The following is a 23,970-nucleotide window of genomic DNA, read 5'->3' on the forward strand; positions in this document are numbered from 1 at the left end:
AATATTTTTGTTCAACCCACTGAATTAAAGCTTCAAGTCTGCAGTTTAACTGCATCGGAGTAGTTTCATTTAAAAATCATTGTGGTAATGTACAGAACCAAAATTAGAAAAAAGTTGTCTCTGTCCAAAGATTTATGTGCCTAACTGTAATGGCAAAGAACACCGTTCATGCTAAACTAGAGCTCTCCCTTTTGTCTGATGGCCCAACACTCTTCACCTTGAACCAGGTTTTTATTACGGGAAAGGATGCTGAGCAAAGAGGCAGAGCCAGAATGGCTATGAACCATTGGTTCCTAATTATTTCTAATATGTCAGAAAATGCATAAATGCATTTTATGTATATTTTGTTTAGAGATGGCAATTTGCATAAGATGCTACTTAATCTTCCGATATGACATTAACCTTGTAAAATATCTGCTTCATGAGGGAAGCACTGGCCAAAAAAATACGACCATTAGTCAGAAGTATGCAGGCTGAAGCTTTCTGTCCCTGTGCTATCTCAACCTATTAGCTCTTGCTCTCCCATTTACACTGTGCAACTCATCCTAGCAGCCCTTATATTAAACAGCCTCCATAGATCCTCCTGCGTGTATGTGCCAATACATTTCGCTTCAATCCCACCATCACAGTTCTATTTACCTCTTTCCTATCTTTTTACAGCTGGTAGTAAACACAAACAGAATCAGGAATAGGTAGAAAAAAGTTAATGCTTTGTGTTTCAGAAAGGTCAAATGGCCCACCAGGTAAAAATCCCAGGCAAGGCAATCTGACACTGTCCAGGGAGACTATTATTTTGCCTTTTTACACTATCTCTTGATATGAGGGCCTAGACTATTTGTGGACTTCCAAGAGGGATCTGAAGCCCAAAAAACAACTATTTTTAAACAAAAACACCCATAGTCCCTTCAAACCTTTTACCCAAGGATAAGGACTATGGGTACAAAGATACTTTTTCATGAAGGAATATTTTTCATCAAAGGGGATATATAAACACATACTACACGGGAGTTAAAAAAAATTGACCACAACAGATTAGATCATTAGAAGAATAAGGGGGTTTAAAGGATTGATGAGTCAGATTGTGAGGTAGAATGCCAGACTGATCACTCTGTATTTTATATCCACAGATCATGCTGAAAGCTTGATATCTCTGCACACCATTTAGCAATTATTCTTATTGTTCCTAAAATATTTTCTATTAGACATCTATAAATTAATATATGTTCATTGGCTATATATTCAGTTCATTGCAGAGTTTAGTAATCTATACTCAACTGCTGCTCAACAAGTTCATTGAATTCATATTGCAGGGAAGTGTCTTTAGAGCACCTTAGTTGGTCATAATTGATGAGATCTATTTCCTTTTAAAAGAACGGTCAGCATGCAAATCTATGCAACAGCTGGCACATGTTCCTAAGCTAACTTTAAAACTCAGCATGTGAACATCAGCGTATAAGGTATTTTATGGATACTTCAGTAGTAAAACTGGGGTTTCTTCCATTTGCTTTGCATACATTTTCCATGTCAATATACCTACCCGAAATAGAACACCGGCCAAGTCCTGAGAGTAGAGGTCTTTCTTCACATTGTCCTTTGGTTTCTGAACAACGGCTTCTGTTATCCTCAGCAATATCTGCAGCATTTGCTCCCTAAGCAAAACAAAAATCATTCCAGTTTGGTTCAGCCAACAATACTATACAGGTAGAATGGCTGTACAAATGAGAAAGTGCAATTAAAGGAATCCTGTCATGATTGTTAGGGTGTCGTTTTTTTAATAAAAGTTTGGGACCAGTTATCCAGAATGCTCAGGACCTGGGGTTTTCCAGACAATGGATCTTTCTGTAATTTGGATCTTCATACCTTAAAGAGATACAGACATCAGAAAATATCTATCATAAAATTGTCTTTCAATGCTATTTATAATTTTGCCATAAAAATATTTGCCTGATGCTTTTACATTACCTTTCTTACCCCCATGTTCCTCTATGTGGGGGCTGCCATATTTGTGCAGCAGTAGTCTGTTAGCATTAAAAACTCTGACAGGTTAAGATGGGACAGTCAGGTTGGCAAAACAGACAGGTTTAGGAACTTCGAGTGACATTACTTACAAAAGCAGAACTATCAGCGAAAAACGATCAACATGACCTATAGGTAACTTTTAATGTAGATTAATATTTTGAAAAGAAAACTTTTAGTGTCAGTATCACTTTAAGTCTATTAGAAGTCTACTGTAAAATGTACTATATTACACTGTACATTGCAAATACCGTTTTCTAACATTTAAAATGTTACTTAGAACCAATAAATGCATTTTTTTGTTTTAATAATGCGTGTGGTCATCTCAGGTTATTATGCAGTTGTTGCCTCACGTTATCGCCGAGCCCATAATGACTCAAGCGTTGCTCCTATTTCTCCTGCTCGGTGGTACTCTCATATCTACCACTAGGTGGAACAGCATGGGAGCATTTTACGTACAGGTATGGGACCTGTTATTTGTTTGGGCCTGTTTGGATCTTCATACCTCAAGTCTACTAGAAAATCATGTAAACATTAAAAAAAACCAATAGGTTTTGCTTCCAATAAGAATTAATTAGATCTCAGTTTGGATCAAGTGCAAGGTACTGTTATTATCATTGAGAAAAAATAATTTTTTTTGGTAAAAAAAATTGGATTATTTGGATAAAATTGTGTCTATGTGAGACAGCCTTTACGTAATTCGGACCTTTCTGGGTTTCCTGAGAATGGATCCGTAATGCAAACTATGAGTGCGTGCGCACGTGTCTCAATAGAGGCCTGAACCACCCCAAAAAAATTGAAAAACAACTGCATTTGTGCTTTGTTATCATTAAAATACTATGCACACTATTTATTTGAATATAAGAAGCTACAGTCCCTTTAAACCTTTCACCCAAACTTTATGGGGCAGATGTATGAAGGGTCGAATATCGAGGGTTAATTAACCCTCGATATTCGACTAGGAACTAAAATCGTAATATCGAAGTCGAACGATTTACCGCAAATCCTGCGATCGAACGATCGAAGGATTATTCCTTCGATCGAACGATTAAATCCTTTGAATCGAACGATTCGAGCGATTCGAAGGATTTTAATCCAACGATCGAAGGAATATCCTTCGATCAAAAAATCTCAGGCAAGCCTATGGGGACCTTCCCCATAGGCTAACATTGACTTCGGTAGCTTTTAGCTGCCGAAGTAGAGGGTCGAAGTTTTTCTTAAAGAGACAGTACTTCGACTATCGAATGGTCGAATAGTCGAACGATTTTTAGTTCGAATCGTTCGATTCGTAGTCGAAGGTCGAAGTAGCCCATTCGATGGTCGAAGTAGCCCAAAAAACACTTCGAAATTCGAAGTTTTTTTAATTCGAATCCTTCACTCGAGCTTCATGAATCGGCCCCTAAGGGTACAAAGATACCTTTCCATGATGAAGTATTTTCCATCAAAGGGGATCTATAAATACATACTATACAGGATTAAAACATTTAACACCATAATCAATAATCACAAGCACTAATGCACTTCTAGTATGAACATTCCATCTTTGACACTTTTCTTCTCATGTAATATTGATTCTTTTTATCAAAATGATAAAAATAAAGTAAAAAAAAAAAATGGCTTTTATACCGTTACACAGTTAGCGTCATACATACTTAAAGCAGCATTTCTGCAACCCAATCAAAAATCTTGCATTAAACCCATTTGTGATAGGACATAAATCTTGTTCTGTGAAGGGGCATCCATTAAGTAACTGGTACCATTTGTTTAAGCTGCCAGACTGTAGTTTGCAACTGATAAATCTAATGTTTCTTTCCTTTATTCTGTGTTCATTTCAACAAAGTCACTTTGATGGAAGAACACAGAAGTCGACAGTATAATTTAAGTATAATGCTTCAAAACAGACGAATATTTTAAATTAACGAGTCATTAGCTGTTACCATTGCCAAGTTTTAAAGCTTTCAAAAGCTTCCGAGATATGTCTTTTTTGAGATATTAACTGTCTTGCTGAGCCAATTTGTACAAACATTCTGCATTAATCTATAAGCTTTTGCTTCTTCTTAAGAATCATCCCTGGATGTGAGGAGATGATATTTGTTCTGGTTCTTAAAATATAGGGATGTACCTAACACTGCTAATCACGGTTTAGGTTTAGGGCGATTCCCGAATCCGCTTCACCAGATTCAGCAGAATACTGAAACACATCAAGCAATTGAATTCGTACAGACTGAGATTGCACACAATTGGTGCACAGAATAGCACCTGCACTGCAAATTTTTCTCTATTTTTTAGGTTTTGGATTCAGTTTGGGCAGGCTCTTAAATGTGGACAAACCTTGCTGAAAATGGCTCAGATTCAGCCGAATCCTGGATTCGGTACACCCCTATTAAAATATTTGGCTGAGTATAGATGTTGTGAAGGACAGTTTATAGGCTCCTGAATAGGGTATCTCTGAACTTCCGATGCATGAGTCTGAAAAGAAAACTAATGCCTTGTCCAGAGGAGCTTGCAATCATGAATCTTGTTAAGCTATTTTTGTGTCAGCGATTCTGCACAGTGAATTTTGGGAAACTGCTGATTGTTGTCAGAAATCAAGAAGAAAATGAAATTAGCCCATAGCACCTCAAAGGTGATGTAGTTGTAAGCACTGAGCTGCCATGTAACATGAACCTTAAATTACAAATCGGCCTTCTATCATCATTTCATGTTAACATACTGTACACTGTGAGCTAGTCCCTAAACCCAAGTTACAGCAGCCAAGACCACTTGACGTTTATGTGCAAAAAAAAGAAGATGGGAAGCTACTGTGGACTCACTCATTAAAGGAGAAGGAAAGGTTAAAACTAAGTAAGCCTTATCAGAAAGGTCCATCTAAATATACCAGTAAACCCCCAAAGTAGTGCTGCTCTGAGTCCCCTGTCAAAAGAAACACTGCATTTCTTTCCTTCTATTGTGTACACATGGGCTTCTGTATCAGACTTCCTGTTTTCAGCTTAAACCTCCTTGCCCCGGGCGTGAGCATGCTCAGTTTGCTCCTCTTCCCCCGTCCCCCTCCCTTCTCTACTGTAATCTGAGCCCAGAGCAGGGAGAGACTCAGGCAGGAAGTGATGTCACACCACGTTAATACTGCAGCTCCTATCCTAAACAAACAGAGAGTTTCTAGAGCTTTTTACTCAGGAATATAAACACACACAATGAACTTGTACATAAATAATAGTACAGTGATGTTCAAAAACAATCTCTTTAGATCCAAAATACATTAACTACAGTGAAAGGTAGTTATAACTTTAGTCCGGATACATTACACAGAGTGAAAGGCAACAGCACCCCAGGGCACCCCACAAACCTTTCAAAAAGTCAACATTGTATTGATTTAAATTCATTTACGGTAGAGGATATCTGCATTGCAAAAAGTGCTCCTCCTAGTGGTGGATTTGAGAATAACAACCAAGAAGGAGAAATTGGAGCTTTCAGAATGGAGGATGAAAGAGGTGGGGCTGTTTTTGAAAGCACAGGATCATACATAATATGGTAGAATAAATTAATTGCAATGTACATAGCATAATATGGCATTAAAAAAAAACACATCATGACAGAATCCTTTAAATGGCTACAGCACATTTTAACTGAAATGAGTTACTTGCCATTTGCATAACAAGAGAAACTTAATTGGTAAGGGGGGCCCTGGTGCCAATGTTTTTTTAAAAAAATATTCTTTGGGGCCCCGATTTTTCTTTACTTGTAAGGGGGTGGTCCTGGCGTAAGTTTTTTTTTTTTTTTTTACTTATAGGGGGGTCCTGACCACCAATTTATTTATTTTAACATGTTTTTATTTAATTTTTATAACAATATAACATAAACTGAAAGTAGTTTGGAGGTACACAAAAGAAATTCCGTGGTCATTACAGTCTCAACAAATAATAATAATAATAATAATAATAAGCAAATTATAGATTCAACTTAACTGTCTCTAATAGAACAGTGATCTGTACAGCAATATAGCCCACAATTAAAGTTTATCACTGCTGATTATACACAACTTGTACATAGGATCCTATTGATTTGGTGGCTCCTGGGGGGTGATCGTGGACTCTACTCAGTCTCGGACTGGCCCACCGGGATACCAGGAAAACTCCCGGTGGGCCCAGGTGTCAGTGGGCCTCTTGCTTCTAACCATTTGGCCTATTTCATGGTCATTCCCATTTAATAATGGAAGAATAGAGTATAGTATGTAGAGAAAAAAGACTAGGAGAATAAAGAGGTTGAGTGAGGAGAGGAGGTATAATAGTTTGGAAAGTGGGCCCTCAGCCTAAGGTTTTCTGGTGGGCCCCTGGCACCCCAGTCCGACACTGACTCTGCTCCTGTGGTCAGTGAAGATTTTGAATATACTGATCTGTTTCTTGCACTATGTTGTTGCTGGATAGTAATTCCGTGTCATACCATGAGGTGTGCCTGAATGCATAAACTGTGAGATGTCCGATATGTGTGGGGAGAAAGGATATGTAGCTCATCCAGGTAGAAAATAACTTTTCTGTGTATTGTTCTTTATTTGTGGTAGTTTCTAACCAGTCCATGTGAAAAATGTGGTGGAGTTTCTGTTTAACTAGTGAGAGTGGAGATGCAGAGGGGGAAAGCCAGTGGTGCAGAATAGTTTTCCTGGTTGCTGCCACTAGTTTTTCTGCTAGATGTCTCTCGTGAGAGCGTGAGTTTTAATTGTGTGTGTGTGTGTGGGGGGGGGGGTATTCACGATAAAGTAAGAGAACCTATATGTTGTGATAGAGATTTACAATATTCCTTAACGTCTCCCCATAATTGTTGAATCCAGGGACAGAGCCAAAGACAGTGTACAAGGTCAGCTCAGGGCTGGTGACATCTCAGACATATTGTCCAGTACCTATATGATGTCGCCTGAGTGGTGTAAGACATGAATGGTGTAATATCTGGAACGTAATTTCCTGATATTTGCTAGCAGACAATGTTTGCATGGTATTGAAGTATTTGAGAAGCGTCTGTCTGCGGAATTACCAAAGTCCATTTAGTTAAAAAAGTATCTGTTGTTTCTATTTGTAACGTGGTCCGAATTATACGATATATCAGGGACGTGGTTTTATATACACGTTGCTTTTGGGCCACAATGTATTTATTGGGTTCTTTTTGTCTACCTGGGAAACTCCCATACATTTGAAATAGATCAATCGAAATGTATTAATAAAATCGAATATTTTAAACTCTGATTAATGGAATCATCAGAAAACCTGATTCGAATTTGATTCGATCTTTTTCTCTGAAAAAACTCGAATGTCAGGAAGGCTGCAAACAACTCTAAATTGATCCCTGGACGTCTCTCCCATTGACTTAAACAGCAATTCAGTGGGTTTTAGGTGGCGAATAGTAAAATTTGAGTTCTTAAAGGACCAGAGTATGGCAAATCTCGCAAATCTAATTTTTAAAAAAAACTCGAATTTGAATAACTCCCTAGTCAAATTTGACAGTTTTGGCCATAAAATGTTTTCGAAAATTTCAAATTCGAATTTTCAATTAGATCCTTGATAAATCTGCCCTTTATATTCTGATACAAGTTGCCGCTGCTTTTGTTTGTTCAGCAGCTCTCCAGTATGGAATTTCAGCAGCTATCTGGTTGCTAGGTTCTTAATTACCTTAGCAATCAGGCTGTGGTTTCAATGAGAAACTGGAATATGAATAGAAGAGGGACTGAATAAAAAGATAAGTCATAAAAAGTAACAATAATAATAGAATTAGCCTCACAGAACAATTGTTTTTTGCCTGCTGGGGTCACTGACCCCCAATAGAAAGCTGAAAAGATATAGAAGAGGAAGGCAAATAATACAAAACAATTTTTAAAAAGTTGCCAGGAATAGTGCATTTTAGAACTATAACTAAAGGTTAACTTAAAGGTGAACCACCCCTTTACGGGATAACCTGATATACACAGACATAAGAAGCATGGAGTGTAAAAACTTAAATTATTTTTATTGAACTGGCTGCATTAGTGTTCTTTTTTACCCTACCAACTAATAAAGGGACACATTCACAGAAATTTTGTATTATGAAGACTACAGATTGTTTCCCTAAAGTCCTAGGTGATATAATTAGCAGTTGGCCCTTAAAAGTGATTTGACTTTACTTTAATATTCTATGGCCACATATTTAAGTTATGATATGGTTGCTGGGGCCACTGACACTAGCAACCAAGTAGTTCTTTGAATGAACTACAAGACAGAAAGATGCACAGTAGGAGTCTACAAGGAAAAATATTAAAAAAATAAAATCCATCAGAAAACGAATCAAGTGGCGATCCAGAGCTACCAGTTTAATTTGGTTACATATAGGGGTTATTTACTAAAATACGAATTTTAAAAAAAACCATGACCAAACTCCCATGCCCGATGTTTGCTTCTTTATTAATAAAAAAAAAAAAAAAACTCGATTTAATCAGAAAACTTGATAAAATCAAGGGAAAATTCAGATCCTACAAATTGTTCTGGCTTTTTTATCCAAATCACTCTTTTTAGAGTTTTTGAACAAAACCTCCCAAAGCATTTGGATTTTGGGGCTATACCCAGCTCAGACCAAAATAACTTCAAATTGGGATAGGTGCCCCTCCCATTGACTTATACAGGACATCGGCAGGTCTGAGATAGTGGATTTTCAGATTCAGGCTTTTTGCAGCATCGGGATATAATAAATTCTGAAAAAAATCTAGTTTTTTTTTTCCCCAAAAAAAATCCAAAATTAGAGGTTTAGTAAATAACCACCATAGAGTTGTGTTTCTTATTGTCCAAACATTACAAGTAGGCAGTGATAACCTTCCTAAAATATCGGTATGGTGTCGGAATACAGAACAATGAGCATCTTTCATTACTTAAAAATAAATTACCATGTTTTCTTGTCCATAGCAAGGTCCATGATCATGCGCCTGTAAATACTTAGAACAGATTTGCAGGCTTCAACTTGTTCCTCCAAGAGCATAGGGACCTCTGGACAAGGTTCCAACAGAAAGACATTTGCTGAGTTGGTTAGGAACACCTAAAGAGATTACAGTTAATTAGATAACAGCAGAATACATATACATACTGTAAGTATTTGCATTGAATGGGTGTTTTTAGAATAGTCTAATATCAGGAAGCCAGAAACAGCTTCACAAAGCAAATGACATTTCCTAGCCAAATCTACTTGTAAGAAACAGAAAATACATAGACTGCACAATCTGTTCATGTCTGTGTAAGCAAAATGATTTTTCTTATATAAACAGCTTGTACAGTCCCATATTTTTCTGAAAAGGGTAAAATATTCTTTTATTTACCATTTTGTTGATTGCTGTGTGCACAGAGCACCCCCTTATTTGTGTATTTACATATAAATGTGCCCAAAAAGTGAGAGATGCAACAATGCCGACCCGAGGAGAAAAAGTTTTTCTCCTAATTCAGTTCCAGTTTTTTGCCCATAGACTTCAATAGATTTTTCATGTGATAAACAGGGAGATATGTTTTTTCTAAATTGAATTGAAGCTCGTCCATGAGTTTTCACGTGATAAACCTTTTTCTCACTGAATTGAATCTGCCCCATTAGTGCATTAAGCTGCTTGCCAAATATTGCAATATATTCAAGCTCAAGCTAAGTCATCCCTGGCCTGTGTTACACTCACTTTCAACTGGTTCATTAAGAATTATATTGCTTCATTATACATTTTACACAGTGACAAGTTTGTAGGCATATTTTTGTAGCATTTAATGTCCTTAATATATTGATAATGGATGAGTGCAGTGTGCCCTTAACATTTTAAATAATGAAACAGCCTGGTGGAATTTTTGAATCAGGAATCCAATAGTGCCAGTAGTTCAGAGGTGTCCGTGGCAGGATTAAAAAAAGGGATGAGGGTTCAAATTGTGACCAGCCAATATTTTTTAATATTTAATTGCATTTGTTTAGAACTGCCATGTACTATTATAAAAACCAGTATAGACCTGCCACCTCCTATTTACCTGCAATGCAGCTTGATCCCCAGCTTGTACATCCATGTTCTCATCTTCACACACGCAGCCTCTGCTCACAGCACTGGTGAAAGAGTATGTCCTTCCCCAGCTAGAAGAACGTTTGTGCCCACTTTGTTCAGAGACCTGACAAAAGAAAGCAATTCCCATGTAATGTGAAAGGCAGTCTTCCATATTTATAAGCCTCTCTCATGACACTGAAGGAAGGATCCAAAGTTACAACAGCTCTGTTGAAACTGCACTGAAATACTCAAGGGCGGGGGGTCCCCAAACTTTTTTTTCACCCGTGAGCCACATTATAATGAGTCGGAGAGCAACACATGAAAATAATGAAAATAATTACTTCCTCTTGCCAGTCCTCTTTGTGGACTGGCAAGCCTACACCAGTACACCTGGGTTTTTTTTAACAAAAACTTGCCTCCAAACCAAAAAAAAACACCTGCTCTGAGGCCATTGGAAAGAACAAGGATAGGTGAGCAACACTGCTCTGGGGAGTAAGTACATCTTGTACATCTTGTACATGGAGAAGCATAGTTAGTAAAGAAATGTATTTATTTTAAAACCTGGAACTTTTAAAAGTGTCTTTAAAAAATTAGGTAATAAATATCTCCTTTGTGCCTCCGCTCCCCCTTATAATGTGTATGTACCCTTAAAACATGCATGTATTTTTTTACAAAAAAAAACTGCCTCCACCATTAATTCATGTATCCATAACAAGGCGTGGGAGGTGGCAGACGGGAGAGATAAGTCGCCCAGCGACAAATCTCTACCTCAGGCGACTAATCTCCCTTGATATGCCTTATGATGAAACTTCGGACGACTCTGGAATCCATAGTGATTCATATGCCATCCCACCGGCGATTCGTATTCTTGCCGGTGGGAAGTTCCCAAACAAGATCACTGAAAGTACTAAAAAATGTTTCCACTTTTAACATGCATCATATGCGTTGCATCACTGACATAACAAGACCATCAATCTAATCATTCGTGCTGGTTTCTTTTCCAACATTCCGCCTCTTGCAGAAAGAAATCAAAATAAAATGCATAATTGCCAGCACTTCTCTACCTGTTTACTATCTGTCTCTGTAACAGTGGACTCCAGTACAGGAAAATTCTCATGGTCACTAGATGTCTTTGTAGACTCCTCCATAAATATGGGCTTGTCTTGCAGGATCCATTTTCTATATACTTTTACAACCTTCTTGGTAGCAGATACATCACAGGCTGGCAATAGAAATGCCTGGCAATGGATACAAAAACATTTGCATAAAGGTTATAAACAAAAGTCAGAGGGTGGCATCTCAGCTTTGTTTCTAACAGACCCATGTACAAAGACATGGCTATGAGCAGAAAGCAGCATGTGAATACATTTACAATTTCACTGGATTCTTTGCAAAGTGCGGTATAGTCTGTATCACTATACAAAATAGAAAAATCCCCCTGGCAATTATCCCCTAAAGAGCACTGAGATTTTTGTAAGAAAGAATTTCTTGTACAGGTATGGGGCCTGTTATCCAGGATGTTCGGGACCTGGGGTTTTCCGGATAACGGATCATTCCATAATTTGGGTCTTCATGCCTTATGTCTACTAGAAATTCATTTAAACATTAAATAAACCCAATAGGCTGGTTTTGCTTCCAATAAGGATTAATTATATCTTAGCTGGGATAAAATACAAGCTACTGTTTTAGTAATACAGAGAAAAAGGAAATCATTTTTAAAAATTTGAATTATTTGGATAAAATGGAGTCTATGGGAGGCATTCCGTAATTCGGAGCTTTCTGGATATCGGGTTTCCGGATAAGGGATACTATACCTGTACTGCTTGAGAAAGTTAAACCTAAGAGCGTACCTTAGCCAAACAAAAAGCAAGGAGGAAGCAATAAACTGCACTCCCACTATAAAATTGGGATACATCTATGTTATAAATATAAAGATCAATTAATAATTACAGGTTTCCATATATGATTTACATATAAAATAAGTGAGCTTATAGCGATTGCTTTTTAAGAATCATATAAACTGAAAAGTCGACCTAATTTCAAGCAACTTTGTAATAAACATCAATTGAAAAATATGCAGACTTTTCATGATTTTTAATGGTTTGGAACAGTTCCCTAAGCCTAGCCCCCTGCTCTCCTGCTGATCTGTCGGACTACTTTGCTGAGCTGGCTGACTACTGTTACTTTGTATCAGCAGCCATCGGTCCCCAGCCTGCATCCTCCAAACCCCACAATTCCCTGCACACATGATGGGTTATGTAGTTCCTGCATGCTGTCTGTAAACTGTGGAGAAGTTACATAGTTAAATTGGGTTGAAAAAAGACAAAGTCCATCAAGTTCGACCCCTCCAAATGAAAACCCAGCATCCATACACACACCCCTCCCTACTTTTAATTAAAATTCTATATACCCATACCTATACTAACTATAGAGTTTAGTATCACAATAGCCTTTGATATTATGCATGTCCAAAAAATCATCCAAGCCATTCTTAAAGGCATTAACTGAATCAGCCATCACAACATCACCCGGCAGTGCATTCCACAACCTCACTGTCCTGACTGTGAAGAACCCTCTACGTTGCTTCAAATGAAAGTTCTTTTCTTCTAGTCTAAAGTTGTTACAATCTGTAACATTAGTGTTTGGTACCTCCTTCCCTGCCAGGATTTCAAATGATGCAGAAAGAGAAGAACTGTTAACCAGCTGGATTTCAGCATAGAAAATGGCATTTATTCATACTTGTTGAAGAAACCGGTAACTGTGATGGGTATATTAGGGGTTTCTGTGTTATGTTGGCCTCTTTATCAAATTTTGGTTTGGAAGTCAGAGTTCCCCTTTAAATAAACAGTGCTGGCCACCAGATGGCAGCACCAGACAGCGAATGACAAGTCCCTGATCTATTTATTTCTTAAACACATATCTAATTACATGTGTGTACCTCACCCCTCATTGTCATTATTATTTTATGGTTTGTCATTTCCATTGTGGTATTTTCTTTTATACCAGTTTTCTTTGGCAGTTGTTGAGAAACCTGGTGAAGCAGTTCAGGAAAAACTACAGAGTCACAGGTTGAAAACTACTGGTCTATAACATGGGACTGCTGCTTTCACCAAAATTAAATTTGTTACACTTCATTCACCTTACCTGCCTAAACACCTCGTTGATAAAATTAATATAGCCCCGTGTAGAGAGCAGGATTCTCTGCACCATCTCATATACGCTTTTCTGATCCTCCTCAATACTACAAAGGCTGGCGTTGCTGGCTCTTCTATCTGACAGGGTACTGCTGTTTGAGTGGTTCTTTTCGTGCTCAGCCGGGCCAATGTTGCTCTCCAGTTCGGGATTTTTTTCTTGGTTGACGTTGGCCACGGACACAGACTGTGAAAAATAACCACAGCTTTGTTTGAGAACATGGCAAAAAAGTGAGTTTTAAATGTAATATCCATTATGATGAAATAATATATTTAATCTATTTAGAGTACAAATAATGGTTCCACGGATGGAGTGGCCACTGATCATGGCCGTATTGTTCTGCATATCATATCTGATTGGGCCTTGATCAGATACCAGCTGGAAGGCACAGACAATACTATTTTCATAGATCAGAAAAAAGTGATCACTGATTTAAGTCTTTCTATTGTTCCATTCATTCGGGCTGGCAGACCAATTGTCAGGAACAGCAGGAAGTGAAGTGGAGCCGCATCTCCTTTTCATTTCCTCGCCTGTCAATGAACCACCACCACGCCCTGGCATATATTGTACACGGGCACATTAAAAGTTCAAGCATGCCTTACTGATGACATAAACCATTTCTATAGTACATGGTTGGGATATAGGGTCCATATGAAACATTGTACATATAAAGGCAACATAAGCCTCTCTTAATTGTATCTGCTGGCCAGTGTATGGGCTTTGCATGAAGCAAGTAAGCGCTTGGAGCAGAGATGATGCCTGTGATGGATACATTTTACCTACTTACTACCTAGCTTAACCGACATTACATTTGCTCACTGGAATACAAATTGCATGTAAAAACAATAAATAAATAAAATAATTAAACAAAAACAGGTTAATCCGCACTTTTCAAGCCATAAACAACTGATCCATCACTGCTAATTCAAATAGAATACGTGTACTTAAGCTCATCCAGGCTGGAACCGAAGGTCATGTCAAAACAATTTGCTTTGAAAAACTCATTAGTAGTTAAAATAAATGTAACCTGATAAGATGCAACGGTATTGCTTAAAATGTGAGGTAAACACCTGCAACAGAGCAAAAATGTACTCTATGAAAGATATTTGCCTGCATGAGAAAATCTCTGTTAAATCCAAGACTGCCTATATAAAGAGAAATACCCAGCATCCACAATTCCTTTAATGGTCAATGTGATGATCATGGGAGCGGTAGTTCACAACAAAAGAACTAAATCCGCTTTACAACATAGCACCCCAGGACAGGCCACTGTCCCATACACCACAACCTTGCTCCCCAAAAGGTGTCTGTTCCCCCTAAACGATCATTCTTGTGAAGGCAGAATTGTGCAAAGGGGTTAGTGGTTTCCACTATCTGGTGTCGATTGCCGGAAAGGAGCATGTGTGCTAAAAGCCCCGCTAGTCCTGGCTTCTAGAGTGCACCATATCTGTTGACAATTGGCACCAAGGAGGATGGAAATGGAAGAGAAGTTGCTGATTATGTTGGCTGCCAACCCTGCTGAGCAAACCTACCTTAGGAAGACTGATAAGGTTGAGGAGTGCCTTTTGGGGAGCAAGGTTTGGGAGGGGAGTTGGTGTAGTGATTTTATGTTGAATAAGTGGATTTAGTCCATACTTTATCCACAACATTTATTATGCAAATCATGGTTTGGATTTGGCTGAAAGTCTGTGGAAGATTTTTTATTTGGCCAAAAACTATTAAGATTTCTAGCATCCCTTGAAAAAAACATAGCACTGAAAGGTGACATATCTTTAGAAGTGAAAGTTGGCTGCTTAAATAGACAGTACTGCAAAACGATTAATCTATAAGCATCCAGGTAATACTGCAAGATTAAGTCAATAATGTGCTACACCCAATTGTAATTTTAAATATTTGTTTTTACGTTGGCTCATTTTAACACACACCGATAAAGGTTACGTTTTATCCTTTGTTCTTGGGAATTATGGAATGGGGTGGTGCAATCTTGTGGGTCATTCTTTCCTCTCAGCATTACACTGCTTAAATAGACGCCTGTAGGATAGGTTTGACACTCAACAACAACACTTATATGGCACACAGTCTGTTACCATAATCTGCCCATTAGAATGTCTTATGACCATCTACAGATGTAATATTCCTTCAGCTCTAAAACAAAGTTAGATTGCCTTATAATTAGCCAACCTCTCACACCTCTCAATATGCATACCTGGATAAGCTTGGGTAAAACATCTCCTCCCCCATTTTTAGTGCTTTGAGAAGATACTACGTATTTCTTTTCCAGAAAGAATGTGACCAACCACTTTATAAACAGAACTCTAGCTGCCATGTGCGGGATTTTTGTGCTATAAAGGTTTTCATTGTTCCGGGTTAAAGTGACATAAACTGGCTTTGGTCTGACATCAGGAATATCTGAAAGACAAGCAGGAGAGAGTCAGGTTTTCACATTAAGTGGGTATTTACTAAAACTCAAATTTATCCCATTTTTAAACAAAATCAACCTAATTCCCATCCACAAATTTAACAAGTTTATCAAAAAATCAGCTCAAAGTGTCGGTACGGGAAAAGTCCCGACAAAATCACACGGAAAATCAAATTGTATGACTTTTTTTCAAAACTGACACCCGAATCAGACACCTTTTTAAAGTTGTCGCCCGAAAACCCAGACATTTTCGGATCATCGAATGAAAAACAGTGCAGATCACAATGTCAAAAAACATCTTAAAATTGTAAAAGGGACATCTACCATTGACTTCTACATGACCTCGACAGGTTATAGCTGGAGAATTTTCAGATTTGGATTTTCAGCAGCTTTTGGGTATAATAAATATCTAAAAATTCAAGGTTTTTTTTTTCCTCTAAAAATGCAAGTTTTCCCCGAAAAAAAAAAATCGAGGCTTCATAAAACAAACAATAAGGAAAGGAATAGGCAAGAATTTCATGGGTTTGTTAAGAGGTATTTAAAGAACTCACCTTGCAGTTCTATGTACTACATAGAAGGGAACCAAAGGCCTTCTAGATGTTGATAAACTACAACTTCAATCAGACTTTAGCCAGTGATCTGGCTCTAGCCTAACATCACTAGATACTTTATTTCAGTGCATACTTAAAGGACAAGAAAGCCCTGTATACGGAGAGATGCCTTAATGTTAGACACACCCCAGTGAATAAAATCACCACTTTATTTTTTGTTGGTGCTCGTATTAGCAAAAAAGTGCACCAGTAAATTTGAATCACAGAACAATCTTTCCATTATTACCTATCTTCAGCAAGTGCAAAAAAAAATCAAAAAACACAATGATTAAAAAAAAAAAGACGTAAATTGTGTTAGATTATCACTCTCTAATAATAATAATAACAACAACAACAACAATAATAATAAAAGTTAATTCAAAGGTGAACAACCTCTTTAACAACCACTGGCTTTCACTATTTAACCTGTAATAGACTAGTCCAACTTAAAAGCTAAATTTTACCATTGTGAGCACACTTGCCCACTGTTTCTAGATGAGTAAGCCTCCAACAGCCAAAAACCACTAATGAGAGTTTTTTGGGTTTTTTTGGAGAAACGAGGTCACAGAAAGAGAGCCCACAAAAGCACCATTTCATATCTCAATATAGGAAAAATTTGTAAACTAACATATAAAACATATCTTTGAAGTTCTTCTAAAGTACTTAAAAGGAGTTGTTCACCTTCAAACAACTAGTTGTTTTCAGATAGATCACTAGAAATAAAGACTTTTTCCCAATTACTTTCTATTTTCTACGGAGGGGGGGGGGGGGTCACCGACCATGTAAACTGTTCTAAATTGATACATTTAGTTGATACATTTGTTATTTTTCTCCCTGTTGAGCAGAATCTCTGGTTGCATTACAGGCAGCTTTCAGAATTGATACAATAGTTGCAAATACTCCAGAGATGCTGCTGAGAAATGTATCAACTAAATGTTGCAAAATTGTAACAGTTTAGAGTCTACACCTGAATTACTGAGCTGCCAGACTCAAACACTGGAGATAGCAACATTCAACTTTAAACTTAGATTTTGGAAAAACAGTAAAAAATAAATAATGGAAAGTAATTGAAAAAAGTCTTCTGGGGAATAATCTGAAAACAGCTGAACTGAAAAAAAAGTGTTTTAAAGATGAACAACCCCTTTAAAGGAGAAACAAACCCGTACTAGAAAAAAACCTACCCTGCTTAGACCAACCTCCCTCTTCCCCCAGAGCCTAACTGCCCCGCCCCCCGGCAAATGCCCCTATTTTTATACTTACCCCTCCATGCAGATCTGGCCTCGGGAGTTCACGGGCTCCATCTTCTTTTTTCGGCGTGACTTTCGGCGCATGCGCAGTTGTTCGTGACCAGAATTTTACTCCAACTACGCATGCGCTGAAACTTCACTCCGATTCCAAGGAGACCGAAAAATGAAGATGGCGCCTGTGAACTCCCGCGGCCACATCTGCATGGAGGGGTAAGTAAATAATTAGGGGCATTTGCCCGGGGGGGGGGGCAGTTAGGCTGTGGGGGAGGAGGGAGGTTGGTCTATGCTGGGTAGTGGGGTAGAAGTTTTTTCTAGTACGGGTTTATTTCTCCTTTAATAGAAAAAAAGGATTAACTTCCATCTGGTTTGAGTAATTTGCACCCTGGCTCAAAATTCTGGCAGTGGTACATAAAAGCCACATGCAAGTGTCACCGCACATAATTTGTGTTAACTGTGCTTGGCCATCGAAGAGGGTGTAAATAGTCAAAGTGCTGTCAAAATAGCAACCCACCCCCCCAGTGAGAAGCATATGTACAACTGATGTATTGTGTGTTAACATGGGCTACTACTATATTACAAGCAGCACAACCATGTGATCTGGAAACAAAGGTTTATAAACAAATTAGTAATAAATAGGGGACACGTTTTCACTACAGGCCAATCTAACCTGTTCACTTAAAAAACACTTATAAATCTGATGCATTCTGTATAGTGAATTATGTACCACCTCCTATAAAATAAAAAGTATATTAATAGCCACCGCGTAGGAGTTCCATGACCATATAAAGGAATGAGGACGAAAGTAGAGTGCTTTAATAAAGGCACCTAAAACCTGCCGAGTTTATGTACAAATCAATGACAGAGGTCCATTGAACCATTTGAAGATGTTAATAGACTTCCTGATATTCCAGTTTTTTTCAGAGGAAAAACTAGATTCGGATTTTTGGCCAGGACTGTTTGATAGAATATAAAATGTTCAAATATTTTCTTAAATAACCTCCTATTTGATATATTCAAATTTATTAAAGTAAAAAAAAATTCACATAAATTCAATCTTTGATAAATCTGCCCACGAACCCACATATTTTATATAACAGGGGGTACATTGTTAATTATAATCCCCACGTTTCAGTGAATCATGTGACAGAAATTACATCACTGAGCACAGATTATAACTGATCACATAACTAAGCACTATTTACAGGAATATAATTAACAGAATACGTATGGCTTTGTGATACGAATAAACTCACCAAGTACAGGTTTGTAAAGGTTGGTTAGTTTAGTAAAGGATGGAAATAAGTGGTGCAGATAATACTTTCTAAACATGTTAAACAGAAACTTGAAGCCGGTGTCCTGGTTTTCTTTGTTTCTCCATTGTAAGCTTGCAGCCTTAATAAAACAGGAAATTGATACGTATTAGTACATACTGTATGTATATCTAGACATGCACATAAAAAACACATTGCAGTGCCTTCATTTTATGTAATTTACATTTTATTGGGGGCTCTAGTCAAAGACGAGCTGAGGTGCAGCAGCTTATTGGAAGAGCAGCATAAACAGAATTTTCCCCCAACTTTTTGGAAGAAATTAATATGTGAACTTTTAATGATTAATTTTTGCCTACTGCATAGGCATTACTTGTCTAATTCATATTTAAAAGCTGATAACACTACAATTAAATTATTTTGTAACCTACAAAAAGCAATCAAGACAAAATAACTTTTCGGTTTTTTTTTTAAGTGTGAGTACATATTGCTGCAACTTTCTAAAGCATCTTTTGAATTTCCCTTTGTATATTTTATTTTACCTACTGATTTTAACTAAGAGAGTCTCCTTGCTCTCACGTGGCATAAATAATTATAACCTATGGCAACACTGTAGAAAGTTTTGCTGCACTTTATACAGAGCTGAGAAGTTGCCAAAAATTATTTTAAAACCAGAATATATTCTCATTCAAAATGGATTAGAATTTTTGCACCTGAAAATAAAATTGGCATAAGAGTAAATTGTGCAGGGAATTATCTTCTTGTGACAAAACACAGAAAACAGGTCAAGGCAGGTAAAATGATTTTTGCAAATGTCCGCAAACAGGCACCTAAAAGAAGGTATATGAGAAATGTATAAATGTATTATATCACTGTTAATGACGTTTAGTGCCAAGGCTAATTTGACAAATACCAAACTTGACTAGACTACGGTTTTCATAGGGAAATGTGTTTGTGGACTGTGGATTTCCGGCTATAGCACAAGTTTTAACCAGTGTAGTCAAAACTGTGAGGCTGCTCATCTATAGTCAGACAGTAGGCCAATGCAGACAGATGAACCATTCTTATTCCACAGGTACATTTGGGTTAAGGTACATTTGGGATAAGATACATTTGGGATAAGATACAGTAGCGCCCTGTGTTAACTTGGTAGCTGGCCTGAGAAAATGTGTGAAGGAAAGCACTTGAAAGATTTGCCAAGAAAAATATTAGTAACCCTCTCCCAATGATAAATAATGGATAGATGGGCCCTTGCTCCTTATACACTATATATTTGTGTTTTAAATGTCACTTTGCTTTGAGCCAATTACAGATATTTCTAGTGTCTGCTTTTCATACGAGACAACTCCCGTGTTTGCTACATTAGTTAGTTTCATACCTGGATTACCATATATTTTAACAGCAATTCCAAGAAAAAACAGCTCTGGTCTTCAGGATTTTTTTCACCAGACACAGCGGGCAATAGTGGTGTTATTTCCTCTGGTAGAATTTTACCTAGGAAAAAAAAGGATACATGAATATGCAGGCAACTAGTGTGGCAGCTTCTTTAACTAACCTACAATGAAAAACTTGTAATTGCAGAACTACATCTCACAAAATGCCGTTACAGTGATGTGGTTAGATTGTTAGAATTAGCTTGAGCGCTGTGTGCTTCCCACACGCAACCGACACTAAGTTATACAACTTGCGCTGTTACTAACCATCTGGTAAACTGTAAGTAGGGTTTATAAGTTTGTCCAGCGTGCAGGGACCCCATGATGACATTACAGCAGGAAAGCCGGGCACAAGGCATGCAAATATTAGTGCCTGTTCCTCTCCAAAGTTGGTCTGCAGTGCTTGAAGCCAAAGGAGAAAGAGTCGCATTCCTTCACATCGTATCTAGAGAATTAAACAAACATTCTAATTTATCAATGTACACTCGACGTCGAGTACACAAACAACAGAGACTCGAAAGGTTCACCAGGCCCTGCAGGACTATAATTTATATCAAAGGGATTCTGTCATGATTTTTATGATGACGCTTTTATTTCTAAATTATACTGTTTACACTGCAAACAATTCAGTATTTTTTTGTTGTAATATTGGTGTGTAGGCAGACATCTCAGATCATTTTGCCTGGTCATGTGCTTTCAGAAAGAACCAGCACTTTAGGATGGAACTGCTTTCTGGCAGGCTGTTGTTTCTCCTACTCAATGTAACTAAATGTGTCACAGTGGGACCTGGATTTTACTATTGAGTGTTGTTTTTAGATCTACCAGGCAGCTGTTATCTTGTGTTGGGGAGCTGGTATCTGGTTACCTTCCCATTGTTCTGCTGTAAGGCTGCTGGGGAGGAAAGGGAGGGGGTGATATCACTCCAACTTGCAGTACAACAGTAAAGAGTGACTGAAGTTTATCAGAGCACAAGTCGCATGACTGGGGGCAGCTGGGAAACGGACAATATGTTTAGCCCCATGTCAGATTTCAAAATTAAATATAAAAAAATACCTTTGCTCTTTTGAGAAAGGATTTCAGTGCAGAATTCTGCTGGAGCAGCACTGTTAACTAATGCTTGCCAGACAAAAACTTGCCAGACAAGTTCCAGGATACAAGTGGAAACAACAGAAATCTGGAGTATTTGATAGAAGGCCTCTTACATGCTTTGAATCAGAGATAGCAAGGAATCAGGCAAAAAGCCAGTGAGCTGGGGTATCTGAGAGGAAGGAAGCCAGCAACCACATGTTTACCAAGCAATAAAACCCAAACCGAGCTTCTGGCAAACGCACATAAAACTAGAATGCTGAACACTTGTTAACACGTTATTTTCACACACTATATTGTTACTTAGAGGGCAGTAGCATTTTATAATGAAAAAAAGCAGTGATAGATAAGCTAGGAGCAGTTAGTAGACTTGCAGATAGGCTTCTTCAACACAACATACATGAAACCGTTTGGGTTATTTGATCCAGCCTCACTACACCACTGTAAGAACTAAAACAGCCGTTACTAAAGACGGAATCTACACTATAGAAAGTACATGCATCCCTATCTATGTAGAAGGGAAGGGAGGAGTGCAAACAATGACATTTTCTAGACATGACATCATTGATTTAAGGGAAAGGGCAGTAACGGCTGCAAGGTGAAGAATGACAGGATAATAGAAAAGGTGGCACTGAACGCAGGATTAGTGTACCACAGATTAAAGTAAGAGAACAATTCCAGTCTCTCCTGAACTCATTTAAGAATCAATTTCTTATTATAGACTGTTGTTATGATGAAGCAAGATGTAAAGAAGGTGAATATACCATCTGTTTCCAGTTCTTAAACAAAAAATTGTGTTTAGGCGTTAGGAATACCTACAGTATGTTGGCTTAGTTTACATCTGGGTACAGACTTCATAAACACCTAAAGGGATTCTGTCATAATTTCTATGGTGTAGTTTTTATTCCTAAATGACATGGTTTACACTGCAAATAGTTCACCCTACCATATAAAATGTCATTCCTAATCCAAGTGTATTTTTTTAGTTGTTTGTAGGCAGCCATCTCACCTTGTCATGTGCTTTCAGAAAGAGCCAGTGCTGTACTATGGAACTGCTTTCTGGCAGGCTGTTGTGTCTACTACTGTCTCAGTGGGACATGGGATTTTACTGTTGAGTGCTGTTCCCATTGTTCTGCTCCAGCTTGCAGAACAGCAGTAAGGGCAGAAACACACGGCCAGATTCGGGGAGAAAATCGCCGGCGGGATGGCACTTTGAGTGCATTGTTTTCCGAAGCTGCCTCACGAGGAAACTTCAGGCAACTTCGGTAAACAAAGCTCCGAGTGCCATCCCGCTGGCGATTATGATTCTAGCCGGTGGGACGGCAGGGGAAGGCAGTTCGGGAAGATTAGTAGCCCTGAGGAAGAGAATATTTGTCGCCGGGCAACTAATCTCACCGAATCTGACCGTGTCTCTCTGCCCTAAAGAGTGACCGAAGTTTATCAGAGCACAAGCCACATGACTGGGGGCACCTGGAAAACTGACAATATGTCTAACCCCATGTCAGATTTCAAAATTAAATATTAAAAAATCAGTGAAGTGAAAACGGATTTCAGTGCATCAGCTGAAGCAGCACTATTAACTGATGCATTTTGAAAAAAACATGTTTTCTCACAACAGTATCCCTTAAAGGGCAGTCCCAAGTTTCATTTACACCTTGTCATGCCCCCAATAACATCAGACCAGAGCCATGTAGGGTACTGGACCATACACTATTATCTTGTAATCGCAGTTGCAGAGTAATATAAGGGTTGCATAGCTTGCACTATGTCTAGTGGCCTACAGAAATCAAGTGGCAGGTAGTTTTTACTGGTAACCTGTCCAAAAGCAAATATCTAATTGGTTGCTACAGGTTCCAAACCTAGTGACATGTTTGCAACTTCAATATCTACTTCATATTAGGGTTATGGGTTGATAAGAAAAGTCTGTGGCCAGCTACAAAGGCAACTTGAGAAGACAGCACACAAGCCGATAATAGCTGCTGACTTGATCCTTGTATGGGGCACTTCAGATGGCATTTGGGTTTGGCAAAGAGCATTTTAAATTTGCCACCTTGGGATGTTGTTGGGATGTTTAATTATCAATGCAATTCCAAATATTAAAATTACATTATATAGTTCTGAATAATGTCAATTTATTACAGATTCTGAAATAACATTAACACAGTAAAAGCTACTATGATGAACCAATATGCCAAAACTGGTTAAAAAAAATAATTTAATTCTATCAGTTCTATGAGCAGACACAAGAGATTATTAAGGTGATAAGTGTATGATAAACATACAGTTAAGAGCCAGCATACCTTTATAGAGTTTCCAGTGTGTAAAAGCTTTTTTAAAACTGATCCTGAAAAAAAAGGACACAATGTCAAATATATACAGAGCAAAAGCAGCTCGTGGACGGAGATCCAGTAAGCAGCACTGAACTGGAATATGTGGGGCTGTGAATATATAAACGACTTTAAATAAAATCAATGCACAGGTATGGGATCCATTTTCCGGAAACTATTATCCAGAAAGTTCCAAATTATGGAAAGGCCATCTACCAGACTACTTTTTATCCAAATAATTCAAATTTTGTTAACATAATCTCCCTTTTCTCTGGAAAACCCCATTATCTGGAAAACCTCAGGTCCTGAGCATTCTGGATAACAGGTCCAATACCTGTACAGGTATGGGATCCGGAAACCAGTTATCCAGAAAGCTCTGTA

The 23,970-nt window shown here is 38.0% G+C and overlaps 1 protein-coding gene across 6 annotated transcripts in view; it reads right to left on the reverse strand.

The window, feature by feature from the left end:
- Positions 1 to 23,970, reverse strand: part of ralgapa2.L (Ral GTPase activating protein, alpha subunit 2 (catalytic) L homeolog) — a 223,123-nt gene that overhangs the window by 158,244 nt on the left and 40,909 nt on the right. For all 6 annotated transcript variants that reach the window (XM_018262908.2, XM_041562670.1, XM_041562669.1 and 3 more), the window contains exons 5-14: positions 23,563 to 23,606; positions 20,444 to 20,621; positions 20,122 to 20,237; positions 18,729 to 18,867; positions 15,426 to 15,628; positions 13,172 to 13,405; positions 11,092 to 11,265; positions 10,017 to 10,151; positions 8,912 to 9,060; positions 1,538 to 1,649 (exon numbers count right to left, since the gene is read on the reverse strand). In XM_018262908.2, the coding sequence (XP_018118397.1) occupies positions 1,538 to 1,649; positions 8,912 to 9,060; positions 10,017 to 10,151; positions 11,092 to 11,265; positions 13,172 to 13,405; positions 15,426 to 15,628; positions 18,729 to 18,867; positions 20,122 to 20,237; positions 20,444 to 20,621; positions 23,563 to 23,606 (1,484 nt within the window). The remainder of the gene's footprint in view (positions 1 to 1,537; positions 1,650 to 8,911; positions 9,061 to 10,016; positions 10,152 to 11,091; positions 11,266 to 13,171; positions 13,406 to 15,425; positions 15,629 to 18,728; positions 18,868 to 20,121; positions 20,238 to 20,443; positions 20,622 to 23,562; positions 23,607 to 23,970) is intronic.

The sequence above is a fragment of the Xenopus laevis genome, chromosome 5L (genome assembly GCF_017654675.1).
Source record: "Xenopus laevis strain J_2021 chromosome 5L, Xenopus_laevis_v10.1, whole genome shotgun sequence".
In the NCBI taxonomy this organism is placed as follows: Eukaryota; Metazoa; Chordata; class Amphibia; order Anura; family Pipidae; genus Xenopus; species Xenopus laevis.